This window comes from Trichogramma pretiosum, unplaced genomic scaffold, assembly GCF_000599845.2.
Source record: "Trichogramma pretiosum strain Unisexual culture from Peru unplaced genomic scaffold, Tpre_2.0 scaffold36, whole genome shotgun sequence".
NCBI lineage: Eukaryota > Metazoa > Arthropoda > Insecta > Hymenoptera > Trichogrammatidae > Trichogramma > Trichogramma pretiosum.
In genome coordinates this window covers 271,586-287,431 of record NW_019641685.1, presented here as the reverse complement: position 1 = coordinate 287,431, position 15,846 = coordinate 271,586, and the positions used below count along the sequence as shown (strand labels likewise).

Sequence of the window (15,846 nt, the reverse complement as noted above, 5' to 3'; positions counted from 1 at the left end):
TATTATCAGTCTTTTTAAACTGTTATTGATGAAAAAGATGGTCATGATCCAAGTTACGATTTCATATTAATATATTTTAATAAAGTTACGTACGTAAGATACATAACAATGTCTATTGTTATTATTACAATATATTAATATTTTTTCATTGTATTGTCATAATTTTACAATTTTCGTCAAAAGTAGTTACGATTTCGTGTAGTTTTCTTTGGAGCAGATTTGCAGAGTATGGTTGTAACACATTTTTTACGAAAACGATGCGTCTTAGCAATCATTATGACTCCATCAATTTCTTCAGTTTTATAAAGATGATTTATCATTCCGTTATTTGGTTCATGTAAAAGAGTTGGTTCGCACTGAGAGTAAAATAAGTTTTGTATTAAATTGGATAGTTTACTCGGATAATAATATTTCCAAAATAAAATAGTACCGATGGAGCTGTATCTTTCATAAGGATATTTTCAAGTAAAATAGGAGGTAAATTTGGTGGTAGAGCTGAAGGAAATCTCCAAGGTATTTTTTGACCGTATTTAGCTTTCTTGATTTTTCGCTTAAAAAATTTATTTCAATTAATTACTATTAAAATTGTTACAGCAGGTTAATTAAAGGTATTTTTCCTAGATTAAATTATTATTGTAATACTTTGCTAAAATGAATATAACTGTACCTTCGGAGTGCTAGGTTTGCTTGAATCGTTCATCTTCATCTTTCTTAAATTTATGACGCCGAATGCATTGCCCATCTTTTAACTTCTCTCATAGAATGTAAGATCTAACAAAATGCCCAATGTTCCTGGTTTCGATTGATTCAAAGTTTTAAAATTTCACGTTCATAGTTTCAATCAAGTTGACGACTGACTATATATTTACATAACATCGAATCAAATTGTGAAAGTGATGATATGTCAACATGATAAAAATATGGCATAGTACTTCGCACATGATCGTTAATACTTGCTGCTATATTAGAAAAGACGCAAGCTATCGAAATTCTTTCTGATTGTTCGTAAGTAAAATTGTAATAAAATTGAATAATGAAACAATTAAAATCTAGATCAATTATGAATTTAATTTTTTTCAATTTATTTATTTGAATCATACAAATAATTTGTAATATTTAATACCACGAGACACTTAAAAATACTGCAAAATATTGATCGCCATTACAAGATTTTGCCTGCAGTAGTCAAGCAAATATTCCACAAGTCCTCGTTCTTTAGCTGCTCGATGATTATTTCACAGCAGAGAATCGGCAGCTCATAGCGTGTCAGCTCCAAGACGGGATCCAGTGCCCACCGCTGAAAAAATCTCCTCGGTAGCTTCTCGAGAAGATGTGTAGCGCACGCCTCTTTGTGCTTTTCAGGTAGTTTGCTCAATTTGTCCGAATGCCTGAATCCTGAGCAGTCCTTGTATGTGAGTAGCTTCGTCGCCTCTGTGGGTCGTAACCGGATCAAGTCGTAGAGACACAGGTTCGGATTCATCATTATTTTTTTCGCTTCCCTCACAAAATCCTCGTCGTCATACCAATATTCGTCATAGTTCGCCGACTCCTCGAACCATCCGTACTTGGAGAATAATGTCATGATCTTTAGGGCGTCGCTTCGGACCAGTTCGTATCCTCTTTTTTCGAGAATTTCGACGACGGCCAGAGCACCAGACGCCAATCTTAATTTAAAATTGAGTAAAACTTCAGCAAGATGGGGTTCAATTTCTTCGCCAAAATAACTCTGAGTAGGAAAAACGAAACTTGTCAGATCAGCACCATGATCCAAAAGTACATTGACCGTATTTGGCGCAATTCTCGCCACGGCCCATTGCAACGGTGTCCGGCCGAACGTATCACGGGCGTCGACCTGCACCAGCTGATTTGCTTCGTCGCTGATCTCAAAGAATAGTTGCACCATTTCATGGTCGTCGTAGCAATCCTTACAAAGAACGTGCAGAGGAGTCAATAGATTGATGTTAGCCAAATTTGGATTGGCGCCATTTTCCAAAAGCAATTTGGCCACTTCAATTTCGTCCTGGGACAGAGCCAAGTGTAGCGGCGTATCGCCTGTTTTTCGCACAATGAGATTGGGATCCTGGCCGAGTTCGAGGAATTTCTTGACGACGTCGTCCAAGCCATACTCACAGGCTATATGGAAATGTGTGAGGCCGCGCTCATTGGTGTAATTTACGTCGAACCTGTCATATATTTGAAAAAGATCAGAGACAATGTTGTAGTAGTAATAATTGTAGCTATCAACATGATGCACTGCAGTGGTGCGACGCGACGATGGCTTGCCGTCTTCGTTCAGGTCTGGCACGTCCTTATAGCCGGTGTTGATTACGAATTCGATGATTGGAACTGGGTTAAAATTGGGGTTATACGTCATTATCAAATCCTGTGTAAGAATCCAATCAATTTCTTGCTTTCGAAAAATATCTAGAAGATTTGGAAGTTGGCCCTCCCAATTATGATATTTGGATAAGGTTAATTGATAAAGTTCACGAAAAAATTCATTTCGCTCATTTTCCCTTTCCCAATTGACATTTTCGCGCAAACTCTTCAATTTTTCCGAGTCGGATTGGCCAAGTTGGTCCGCAATACGTTTGGAATCATTGTCGTTTATTTGGTGGTCTGCGTCGTGGAAACTTTTACTAGATTCGTCGTCGAACGAAGACATAGTTTTGCTCTCTAACACACACAACACTGAACGCACAGTCGCTTATAAAATATTTTCCACTTTTTCACGATAATCACTTGCTATATAGCAATGTTTCTTTGTTTACTTCACACTGCGACGTCGTCGAATGTACAGACTCGGCGATCTGTGTCCTCATAGGTGGAGTGTAGACACGAGTATATGAGCTACGTAGGTACACTGTGTGTAGTTTGTCCGAGCAACCCGCACGAATACGCGCCAAATGCCATTAGGCGAGAACAAGTCAAGCGAGCGCGAAGAGGAGAGACGCGCAACGCTAAAGTAGACCGAGTGGACGTTACAAAGAAATGAGCGACGAAAAATAGTCGCGCGTTCTTCTCACTCACTACAGCAGAATTGAGCGAGAGGATTCTCAGCATTGTCTACTGTCGTGCATTGGAAAATTACAACGCGCGTATCAACATGGACGCTTCTTTTTCGTAGTCATCACTATTGGTCATTTTAATTTGCTTGGAGGGAAAATAAGGAAGATGTTGCGGGTTAAGTAAATGAGAGACCATCTTAGCTTTAAAAAGGCCTGTACGGTTATTATTCGCTCGCTTGTTTTTGACGAACCAACAACTCCTCGATACTCAACGCGTACAAAAAATGTTTACTTCAACAATTTGTGTGGTAAGAATGTTAAAAGTATAATATCTCATTTCATTATAATAATAATACCATATTAGTAATTCTTTTATTATTAATTATGTGTTCGTTTAGTTTTGAAAGAGCTAAATCTACTACAAAAAAGTAATATCCCCTCTCTAAGTATGAATTAATTACTATCAATTGATATTTAAAAGAAAAGATTACGGGAAAATTTACTTGAACTTAAACTTTAATCATGACATTGTCAAGCTAGTCAAAAACAATTTCGCTTCGACACACCAATCAATTTCAACGCAAGACTATAGCATACAAAACATACTTTTAGTTCTACTGTTAAAATAAATTGACTCGGAAATCAGATGAATCGGCGATCTGAAAAACAACACAATTATTGGCAAATATCTGGTTGTTTATACAGTTTTTGATTCCGTCTGGGTATGGAAAACGATACCGATCTCTTGATGCATTATTAATCATTGTTAATCAAAATCGGCTCGACTCGAAAAATCGATCGAATTTAAACAGGGCATTACAAAAGCAATATGTACATAGTAGGAGGGAATCGTGCTCGCTTTATGAGTTATTTATACATATTATTCGTTACATGTGCACATAAAAGGTCGCCTATTAAATATAATGGAGCTGCGCAGTTTTTCATGCGGCTATATATATACACGGGCGGAGAGTAAACGTAGGAGTATCGAGTCTTGTAGTTTCACCGGCGCGACTCTTTATATACATTCGATTGCTGTATAAGTCATACAGACGCAGAGACGGGCGAGCGCGTCGCATAATTTGTGTGATAGCTCATACCTGTAAAGGCGCTGTCGCATAGTCTATACGCTATTCATTTGTGTAATATATAAGCTCGCAGGTTAATTTGGTATTCCTTTTGGCGAGGATGCGTCATCTGCACGCTTTGGGCTAAAGTCGATTCTTCTGCCGAGCCAGTGGTCACGATTTGTCGTTAAATTAAAAAGTCACGGAGTTGGCCTCTCTTTCTCTCTATCTCTCTCTCTTTTGCGTGCATGTATCCTGTACGTCATTGCGAATCACTTTTATCTTGCTCGTTTTCTTTTCTCTTTTTGCCTTTTCTCTCTCTCTCTCTATCTCTCTCGGCTCCGAGCATACTTTCGATTTCTTTTTGTTTTCACTGGCGTGCAAATAAAACTACGCGCGTTGCGTACTGTGTATACGCACAATAAACTGCCGGGGCTATATGTACGAGAGCCACGCCAAAGATGAAAAGCCATTGCTCTGGCATTTTTGTTTCCTCTCTCGCGAAGAATTATATCGTGCACATACACACAGGCCAGTATTTTCCTTTTTGCGGCTGTTTGCTCTGCGGTATTAAAGCTCGACGCGTAGATCGACGCAGCTGCATATAGGAAAAAAAAACGTAAAAAAGAAAAGTACACGCGCGCCCGCAAAATTCCTCGGTGCGAATGCTGTGCGATATACTCTCTCTCTCTCTCTCTCTCTCTATTTCTCTCTATCGCTCGCAGCTACCGTATACATCTGCGCACTTTGTCTGCTGCATTGAAAATTCGCAGTTGGCAAGTGCGGCGGTGTCTGCGGTACGGAAGGCTCTAATGCCAGTGAGTCCGAATTAGCGAGCTATGGTACAATATATATAGAGCCTCTCTCGCTCGCGCGCAAGGAAGTAGTCTCGTCTTAATGGCATTAAATTAATCAGCCTAGTTTCCAGTCAAGGCTTTCTCACGCGAAGCTATAATTCAGATTCCTCGCGGGCCTCCCACAGGCTCGCAACTCACTCATATTTTTAGCAAATGAGAATGAGCAGCAGAATTTTCTGCGTCTTTTGACAGTCGCGCGTATAATTCTCGTCCCGCTGAATATTCATCAGTCCGCGTACATGTGCGAGAGTAATTCGGAATTTCGTTCATTTGTCGCGTGTACTATCCTATGCGAGAGATGGAAGCTGGCTCGCTGGCATAGTAGTACTTACTTACGGTGTATGCAGTTACGTCTTATTTCTACGCTAATCATCGCATTTTTATCTCACAATAATTTTTGCCCCGAGACTCTTGGGCTCATTAAAAACTTAATGAAACGCATGACTCGTCGGCTTCGTCATAAAGAAGGCAAACAACAACATCAACGGCAGCAGCAGCATCAGCAACAGCTACGAAAAACGTTATATGATGCTGTGTAGCTGCACACATACCTGCAGCAGCATCGAGTGCCCGCGAGTGTAATAAAAAGCGAATATCCCGCGGAACGATCGCCCGCGCGAGCTCGCTCTAGGTATTATAATACAAACTTACAAAATGACGAAAAAGTGTCGATCGCGAGGCGCGTAAAAATGCAAAATTTATGCTATATATCGAAAGTCAATTCATCCTCTCGCGGATGGCCGCATAAGACCCCGACAAAAAGTTCTCGCTCGAGCGAGTATATATTTATAATATAATTTATAATAGAAGCTGCTGCGCGCAATATGTGGCTACAATATATCAAGCCGAGCGGCCGATACGGTTCGGTATATACATAGCTCGGTATCTCCCATACGTATTCAGTACGTTTATACATATACGGCGGGGATGCATAAGTTGAATTATTCGCGATCGAGTACAGGATCTTTTATCGATTCTCGGATCCTCGCGGAGATTGAACGCAAGATTGGATATATCGTATACGAAGGAAGAACTTTGCGGACTCGAAGCTCGGCTACTTCGCGGTCTACGAGAGGCCTATTAATCGCCCGCGCGCATCGTTTATATAGCGCACTGCGGGGCAGGCTGGACTGTGTGCCGAGCGCTCCGTGTACCGATCGCGAGCAAAAACTCATATTGCCGAGCCGAGTGCCTCGAGGGCGCGTAGATGTACACACAAGCCCGAGCCCCGACGTCGTAATAGCTCCGGCAAACTAGGAGCTGTTGCTGCGAGCGAATCACTTTCCCGAATTATCCGTCGCGATATTGCAATTCGATCGGCTTATGCAGCACGCCAAGCACCGCATGGCGTGGGGGCGGCACATTTTTAAACGAATGGCAAAATTTCTTATCATGCATGAGTACAAGAATCTATTTACTCGATGTTTTTTATGTGAACCTGATATTGTCTGTCGGAAGTTTGTTGGAAAGTATTTAGTTTTTGAAGGCCAAATAAATTTCTCGAAGAAATCGTCGCCAATTTGTCATTTTAAACTTATTCAAATATTCAAATATTCAAATATTTTATTACATAAACAGATAAATCGGTAACTTGATTGTCAACAAAGTAATTATAAACGATTTTTACACTTTTCTCGAGACATTGTATGTGTTTATAGGAACAACAAATAAGTTTGAATGTCGTCTTTCCCGACGATACAAGCCATAATACCAAAAGATACATTTTACTCGTCGAATTTTTGTGGTACTTTATTGAAAGATCTATCGTTTATTGTAAGCACCAAAATGGATAAAAGTGAGAAGAAATCCGACGAAGTTGTCTCAAGGTTTAATTTAAGTGAACAAGATATTGTTTTTTTTGACAACAAACAACATGTTTGTTATATTTGTCGAGAGGCATTTGCACAAGAATCAAGCATGATCACACACCAAGACACAATTCACAATGAAAAAAAATATTTTGAATGTGACGAGTGCAGGAAAAAATTTGTGACAAAATCGAGTTTGTTTACTCATCAGAAGTTGATACACAAAGATCGCGGAACTTTCACGTGTAACAAGTGCGAAAAAAAATTTGAAAATAAATCAACTTTACTCAAACACAAAAAAATATTTCATGATGTTTTCAAAAATTACTTATGTGAAATGTGCGCAAAGAGATTTGATACAAAACACAGTTTACTCTTACATATAAGAAAAGTACACGAGGGTTGCAAAAGTTTCGCATGTAACAAATGCGGGAAGAAATTTGGAACTCATAGCAATTTGATAAAACACCAAAGGACAGCATACGAAGGGCGGAAAGATTACTTATGTGACATTTGCGAGAAGAAATTTGGATATAAATCCAGTTTGCTCTTGCACATAACAACAGTCCATGAGGGTCGTAAAAATCATGCATGTGACAACTGTGAAAAAAAATTTGGACAGAAATCGAGCTTGATTAGTCACCAAAGGACAGTCCACGAAGGTCAAAAAGATTTTGCATGTGACAAGTGCGAGAAGAAATTTGGATCCAAATCATATTTGCTTGTGCATCAAAAGACAGTCCACGAAGGTCGCAAAGATTACAGATGCGGCGAATGCGAGAAGAAATTTACACAAAAATCTAGTTTGCTCGTCCACCAAAAAACTGTACACGAAGATCACAAAGATTTCGTATGTGACAAGTGCGAGAAGAAATTTGGATATAAATCGAGTTTGCTCTTGCATATAACAACAGTTCACAAGGGTCAAAAAGAATTCGCATGCAACAAGTGCGAAAAAAATTTCAGACAAAAAGGGAATTTGCTTATTCACCAAAAAACATTACATGAAGGTCGAAAAGATTTCGCATGTGACAAGTGCGAAAAGAAATTTGGGAAGAAATCTAATTTGCTTAAGCACCAAAAAACCATTCATGAAGGCCAGAAAGATTTTGCATGCGACAAGTGCGAGAAGAAATTTGGGGAACGAAGCAATTTGAAAATACATCAAAAGACAGTACACGATGGTCGCAAAGACTACACCTGTGACAAATGCGAGAAAAAATTTGGACTAAAAGCGCATTTGCTTGTGCATCAAAGTACAGCCCACGAAGATCGCAAAGATTACGCATGCAACAAGTGCGAAAAAAATTTCAGACGAAAAGGGAATTTACTTATTCACCAAAAAACAGTACATGAAGATCGAAAAGATTTCGCATGTGACAGGTGCGAGAAGAAATTTGGGCAGAAATCGAATTTGCTTAAGCACCAAAAATTAGCTCATGAAGGTCACAAAGATTATGTATGCGATAAGTGTGAGAAGAAATTAGGGCAGAAATCGAATTTGCTTAAGCACCAAAAAACAATTCATGAAGGTCAGAAAGATTTTGTATGCGACAAGTGCCCGAGGAAATTTGGAGAAAAAGGCCATTTGATCCAACACCAAAAAATAGTCCACGAAGGTTGCAAAGATTATGCTTGCGACAAGTGCGTAAAGGAATTTGGAAGAAAAGCGCATCTGCTTGTTCACCAAAGCACAGTCCATGACGGACACAAGGATTACGCATGCGAGAAATACGAGGGGAAATTTGACCATCAAAGGAATTGCTCTCACACCTGAGGAAAGTTCACGAAGTGTCAAAATTAAGTGACCGTCAAATACGAGAAGAAATGATGATTGATAATTTTAAATATGTATAGATACTTGTATACAGAGGTTTTTCTAAAATTTTAATAAAAACTGTGCCGAAAACATTGTGCATTATCCGAACCTGGAGCGTTCAACTATCATTACACATTTGATTTCAGATTTGGCGTTCATATTTCAGAGGCGACAGAACTCGTGAGTTTATATCAATGAAAAATCGACAATCACTTTTTAAATTTATTTATTTGTACAGGGTAATCGGACCAATCAATGACCAAGTAACAGTGAATGAACATTTTGGAAAATATGATATGAAAAACAATTAAAAATATATATTCGTATGGTCGTTATTCAATTCTTCAGCGAACAAAATATCTTGCTTCATATGACCAATTATCATATAACAAAAAAAATAAAATAAAATTATTGCATATCCAAAAGTGGTCAGTCACTGGTCCAAGTACCCTAGAAAACTTACAATATTAAATCAGAATTTGAAAAATTCTACAAATATGTTTATCGCTATTTTGAATTTTGTCCTGCAGCCACTAAGAAAAAGTTACATAAAACTTCATTCATTATCTGATCAAAGATTATTTCGCAGCATTCAATTGGCAGTCTTTTTCGCGTCAACTCCGAAAAAGGGTTCAAAGCTGCTACGATTAATGTAGAGTATTAGTCGAACCGATTTTCAAGTCAATCCTAGCCTTCAGTGCGGCTATTTCATGAAATTAGTCAACGATCTTTAAAAGAAGACTGATTTTAGTTTAATTTTAAAGTAATATAAGTTGTTTTTGCTCAGTTAATGCAGATCAGTTAATGCAGCTATTTTTTCACTTGTGTACAATTGTTTATGCGTTTTTCGCGAATTACTTTGAATATTTATAATTGTAATGCAAGTATGGAATTAATTAAGTACTCAATAAGAATTGCAAGATCACTGTGGACGCAAAAAAATGGAAAAGTGATAATAATGTCTCGAAAAAAGCTCAGATGTTTAATTGTTTGTAATTCAACAATGCCAATTCTACAAGTAAAAATAAGGGTGGAAACATAGGATATAAAAATTTAAAAAAATGTCCTCTAAGTTCAAAATTCTTGTATACCGAGTAAAAAGTAGAATCGCTGCAGCACACGCTCGTGCATCTGTCGTACTGTAGTAGCCCCGTTCCACGCCACAGGCATCTGGCTCGATCGACATTCCTAATCCAACTGCACAGCTTACACAGCTCCTGTAGCTATATATATAAGTCAATCCATCGGTATACAAACCTCACAAGCATACAGCGGATGCTCTAGCTTTCGGAGAGATGATATTGTTCATCCTATTATATAGATTATATGCCACGCACACAACTATACTAGTATAGTTCATCAGATCATTACAGAAGACGAACCGTACACGGCAAGTGCGATGCACTTGGCATTGCCGTTGCGGGCAATACACTCGATGCAGCCCATCATCGACGCGTCGAGTTTAAATTTGTACCAAGCCATGCGTACAGCGACGATCTGAACTTGCAATATCTGTAGCATAACGTCATAGATGCCAGCCGATCTGCAGGTAGACGCGCGCTTGGATTACAGTGTTTGCTGCGATGCGACTCGTAATTTCAATGAGCGATCACGCGTGGGTGTATGGACTCAATGTACTGCTCTGTCGTACAAGCTATAAGCCCGAGATACGAGCACGAAGATCACGCGTACCCCCCTCGCGACCACAATGAGGTAATTTTCGGTAATTCATCTTGATCCAACGCCGCTTGCTTATTTTCGTAGAAACAAGCGCAGTTATCGCACCTAGATGCATCGTTGGCGATTCGAACTTTTACAGAAATTTACCTCGCGCACGCATACGTATGTAGGTATACAGAGAGAAGGCTGAAAACGCTCAATAAATGCCCACTTAAAACGCCGCATGTGTAACTTAACCAGGTAATAGACACGCGCGCGGCGAAGCTATATGTCTACACGAGTATTACTTGTAGCAGATATTACTAGCTGTATAAATTGCAGCTGCTTTTCAAAATTCGAATAGAGCAAAGGGAGTGTCTCAGTAAATATCACCTGATGGGACAGACTGAAATAATTATTAACTTGACTTTGTTTAATATTTATTAGAGAAATGCTGGGGGTCGACGGCTTGATTTTCGAACAAAATTCAATTTTGAAGCTTTGAAAAGGAGTGATATATTTTCTAGAAATTCAAATGGAATTTGAATGTATCACAAACAACAAATTTTTCATATTAGAAGAAAAAAATTTTTTTTGCACGTTCGATTCCACTGAGAATCGTCCATGGACAAAAATGATCTCAAATGAACATTGTTATTCACGCACTGATGTGCTCTCATTGTCAATTACAAGTTTTCGACCGATATTATTTACAGAATTGTAATGTACAGCCAATTTACCAAAAAACCTGACTATTTAATTTAATAAGAAGTAAAATACCTCGAATGTTCTAAAAGTGAACCTATTATAATTACCATAGTGTTATACACTCTTGCATTGTAACATCTCCTGCTTTAGAATATTAGTAACTTCGTTTGCTCTGTTATTTGCTAGTTTTTAATAGGATTTTAGAATAAGAAAAATGATTAAAAGAGATTTGAACGCTGAAAGCTCGCGGGAAAATATAGCGAGATACAGTTGAATCCCTTTAGATTTTCTGGGAAATATTCGAAATTGCTGAACTAATTATAGTATTCCACGAGCAAGCATTTATTCGATGCTTCACCTTTGAGTTGATCGGGATTTCCACAATGCAGCCCATATTATTCATGATCTAGAAAGGGTCGAGCTGAATTTCCTCCGAGAAAAGAAACTCAATCAAGCTGTGGTATTAACACCGTGCGCCTCTGCTCTTCTCTCGCTCGCGATCCTCGTCCAGCAGCAGCGAAACTGCACAACGAAGCAGATATCTGGCATGTAGTACGAGCCTTCGTAATTGCAAGCGTGTAATTCTGCCTCGACGAATGTAACGAGTAAAAAAAAAAAGAAAAAAGAAAAAACTCATCGTAGCGTAATTAAGGCTTTATGAGAGAGCTCTTTTAAGTTGTCTATACGTAGGTAGGGTGCAGACCTTATATCCACACTCGTGCGCGCACGTGAGCACTCAGACTCATGCTGCAGCTCGCGTAAATACACAACTTTTTAATCTTCCTATTGTGGAAGAAGCGAGAGAGGAAAAGAGAGAGAGAGAGGGAGAGAGAGGGAGAGGGCAAGGCGAGGCGTGTACTGTGGATTTTCAATGTGTTCTGTCAAAAAGTACATAGCGTCTATAGAAGCTTTGGCTGATGAACGACTACTATCAGCTGCAGTGCTCAATTATATATATTTTTTTCAAAGCAGATACCCATGAAAATGGTGCAATGGAGATCCGACACGTACGTCGTCAGTCCGAAGATGGGGCGTGAACAGTTTTGTTACTTCACGACCAGTAGTGCGCATCGTATGCGTGCACGCGCGTGTGCGTGTCTAATCTCAATCGGCGCAGCGCAGCCTCGCAAGGACATTGCAAAAATAGATGATTGCCGTGCTCTGCGTGCGCTGCTCCGTACGAGCTATCGTCACGCTCGATCGACCATATACAAGCAGCATATTCATTTTATATAAATTAATCCCTGTCCCAGGTGTAAAAATAAGTTGCCCGATGAGTTTTAGCGATTGCACGCGTGTATACTCTGGGCACTCGCGGTGTACGTATACGTGTTGGTATAGCGAGCGGCTAATGCATCGAATCATCGATAAGCCGGCCGCTGCGCGGTGTAAATGCGCAGGCATGTTTGTGCCCGCGTCCCAAGCGCGTGTTGTATGCATAAAGCGAAATCGTGCCTGTGCTTCATCAATCAAAAGGATCCTCCGTGCTGTGTACGGCTGGTAGTATAGGGCCCATGATATAGCTTTTAGCAGTGCGCGTATTATAGGGCTACGGGCAAATGACAAACGTTTATCCGGCGCGAAATATGCGATCCGCCTGGGAGCACGAAGGAGCTGGGCCGCTGCGAGCTCTAGCCGCCGTTGCGATCAGCGAGCACGGAAAACGGCCAGCAGCCCGAGTGGAGAGAGAGAGAGTAGCTGCGAGGATCGAGATGAAAAGATCTCAGGTGCAAGAGCGAGTCGACGATGCCGCGCTTCGAGCGTAATATCACGATCGAGTGCTCGGCAGCGAGCTTATATCGCGAGTCACCGTGGCCATCCGCTATCGAGGCGCACGAATTGCGCGGATGCATCCGCGAGGCAGAAGAAGCAACTTGCACGCACTATATATAATATCCTATACGAGTTGCCGCAGTCGTCCTCGGTTGCGCTTCTGCGAGCTCTGCAGCTGTGGATGTACTGCATCACCGGCAGCAATAGTTATATAGAATATCCAACTGTTGTCCAGCTCTGCCGGGCTAGTTAGCTGTGTATAGCCACCGCCGCCGCCTCTAGCGCATCCACCTAAGCGTATCATTTTCTCAGATTTATTTGAAGCACATCGCGCAGCGAGAGCATTATACATACGCTCGTGCGGACGTTTGATTTATCGCGTGCAGCTCATACTATATGGTCTCGAGCCAATGGATCCTGGCCTGCGCACACGCTAGATTCGAGCCAAGAAAATTACGAACACGCGCCTGAAGAAAGAGACGAGCCATAAGAGCTATACAGCTGGCAAAAACAACGAGTTGCCACTGCTGGCTTGGAGTAGCTGCAGCGGAGACATTCTTGGCCAGGCAGTAGTTTCCTCCACGATCGTTTTCTTCCATTTTCACGCATTTACGCGTGATAAGTACCGTGTAAAGGACTATTGCAGTAACAGCAGCAGCAGCAGCAGTGGCACGATGAGCTCGCAAACGTGTTTGGGCAGATTTTCCGCTTTTGATTGCGCGGCTTGCACGCTTAACAGCCAATCAATTGATCCATCGCGGCGTTCGTCCCTCTGTCTCAAAGCTCGCTCCAGCTTGCCGATTTCTCTTATTGTACTTGGAGAATATGAGAGAATTTCTCGTTGTGTTCGTATTCGTTGTACGCATGCGGTTCTATTTTTTTCTTGGCACTCTGGTCTGTGTTACAATCAAAGATGTAAAGTATTAATTAAAAATTTGCGCAACTGCACCAAAACTTTTGTCGCAAAATGCATCATCGCATTAACTACGTAAGATTTTCGCAATGCTCGCACAAGTGCATAGCTCGTGGATGCTACAACCGATTTCGAATTATCTCGAAGAAGGATCACCGAGCAGCTAGACATTGCTGTGGCATCGAATGACCGGAGCACGTTTTGAGTCTCGAGTGCTCTCGGAAAAGCTACCATCGATGCGCGCGCCTGAGCGAGCGAGGACTAATGAACTGGCGTCGAAGAATTGCGAGGGCTGCGAAGCAAGATTAATTGCAAGCCTGTATATATCCACGTACATCTCATTTGACCGTGCGGCGCGATGCTATGTACGTTATGAGGGGCTACGGTGCTACTGCCGAGTGAATCTTCATCTGCATTCGCGCGTAGACTATTTTAATTATCAGCGATGCATTTTATGGTTCTATACTTGATACTGGATTACGAATTTAATCTTTCTTTGGACTTGCTGCTTGCGTTCAACACTGCAAGAACGTGCAGTAAAATTCAGTTTATTGAGATTTGAAATTGAAGTAATCATCGGTCTTAAGTTGCTACTGCGTATTCCAAGATGGCATGCTGGCACTACTATGCCTGCGATGCTTATTTCTTATTATATTTTTTCATATAATCATTCTCTTCTAAGGAACCTATGCAGAAATTCCGTTTGAAATAATTGCTTCGAAAAATGTTTGATCGTACCTAATAATAACGGCAGGGTGGGATTCGAAAAGGATTATTTGTAATTATCATTTTTTGTAAATATTTTGTAAGATGAACATGTACAAAAAGGAGCCCGAGGAAGAATCAGTGGGACGAGTCCGTGGTCAAGGCCCTGCCGAATTTTTACACCGTCACGGCGATCGCTTGGAGAAGAGACGGTATATCGTGAATTTTTCAAACTTTCGTCTTTGTATCGACTGTGAATTTTTGGTAATTATTACTCTTACCGTTGCAGGCTCGAGGCTGGTGATCGGTGGACTGACCGGCGCCGTCGAGCACTTCGAGACGATACTGCGTCGAAGCGTCGTTCGCGGCAGCCACGAGGTCGCCTACGTCGGGCTTAGCCAGGTCGTGGCGAGGTCGCTCGAGAACAACCACAGCCGACCGGTGGTGGTCAAGTCCGTCAGCTGCCACGAGATCGACGACGTCAAGATCATGGGCAAGCGGGACAATCACGCGGTCGTGAGGACCGCTGGCACCCTCATCGTCTGCGACATCGAGCGCAACGCCCTCAGCGAGATACCCTGGGAGGATAAACACGGTAAATAGGGAGTCGATGGTACCTTGTATTATGAAAAAAAGGAAGGGATTTCTGAATGGAAAGCGACACGTATTGAAGTGGATTTCATGTCGATTTTTATATAAATTTCTTTAGGGGTAACGCCGCTCTGAGGATTTCTTTTAAAAATTCTCCTCCGGCTCGTGCTGCGACCCCTCGTTTTGTAGAAAAAGAGTATACGCGCCTCTTACATAAAGTACAATTAAAATTACAGACTTTCTCTATTGAGCTACATGGGATTTTAGCGGAAAAACAGCTACGTGGCTCAATGAAAAATGTTATTTTGAAGTTCCTGTTAAAATTTCAGCTTGATCAGTTCAATAGTTTCCGAAATTTTTTTCTGTAGTGTCGAAAAATGTTCGAGCATAAAAATTTTTCTACCTAAAATTTTCCGACAATGTCCTCCTTTTCATAAAAAAACTTGCAACTTTTCTCATGAAATCCAACTCTTCTAACTTTTTTTCGACATTTTGATCTCCTTAGTTATGTTGACTAATGTCAATAAGCTTTGAATTTCCAAATTCTTACAATATTGCATCAACATAATAGGCATTATAATCCTTGACACTGTGCCAATGTTATCGCACAAATCACCTCATCAAATACTTAGGAGCGCAATCGAGCTCCGTTGTAAAACATGCGCAGCAGAAAGTTTTGAAAGCTCTGCTCGTTTTTCACGTCACCCACCCGTGAGCTCGAACGAACACATATGTGCATATATATATGCGCGATGGAGCTGCAGCAGTAGCAGCAGATTTACCATGGGTAAAAACTCGCTTGTTCGCATCGTATCACATCGCTTGATATCAAATTCGCATGTATTTATGGCTGATGCACCGAGCGCGCGGCATCGTCCTCGGCGAGCCGCGTATAAAGCTAAAAGTATAAATAAATTCTTTCTCTCTGTTGTGCACTT

At 40.8% G+C, this 15,846-nt stretch overlaps 1 protein-coding gene across 1 annotated transcript; it reads right to left on the bottom strand.

Annotated features, from left to right (window-relative positions):
* Nucleotides 1-115: 115 nt before the first annotated feature.
* LOC106651072 (5'-AMP-activated protein kinase subunit beta-1-like) lies at nt 116-857 on the bottom strand. Its single transcript, XM_014369411.2, has 3 exons — nt 668-857; nt 431-550; nt 116-356 (listed from the first exon to the last, which is right to left on the bottom strand). The coding sequence occupies exons 1-3, from the start codon at nt 740-742 to the stop codon at nt 177-179; spliced, it is 375 nt and encodes a 124-aa protein (XP_014224897.1). The 5' UTR covers nt 743-857; the 3' UTR covers nt 116-176.
* Between the last annotated feature and the right edge of the window lie 14,989 nt (nt 858-15,846).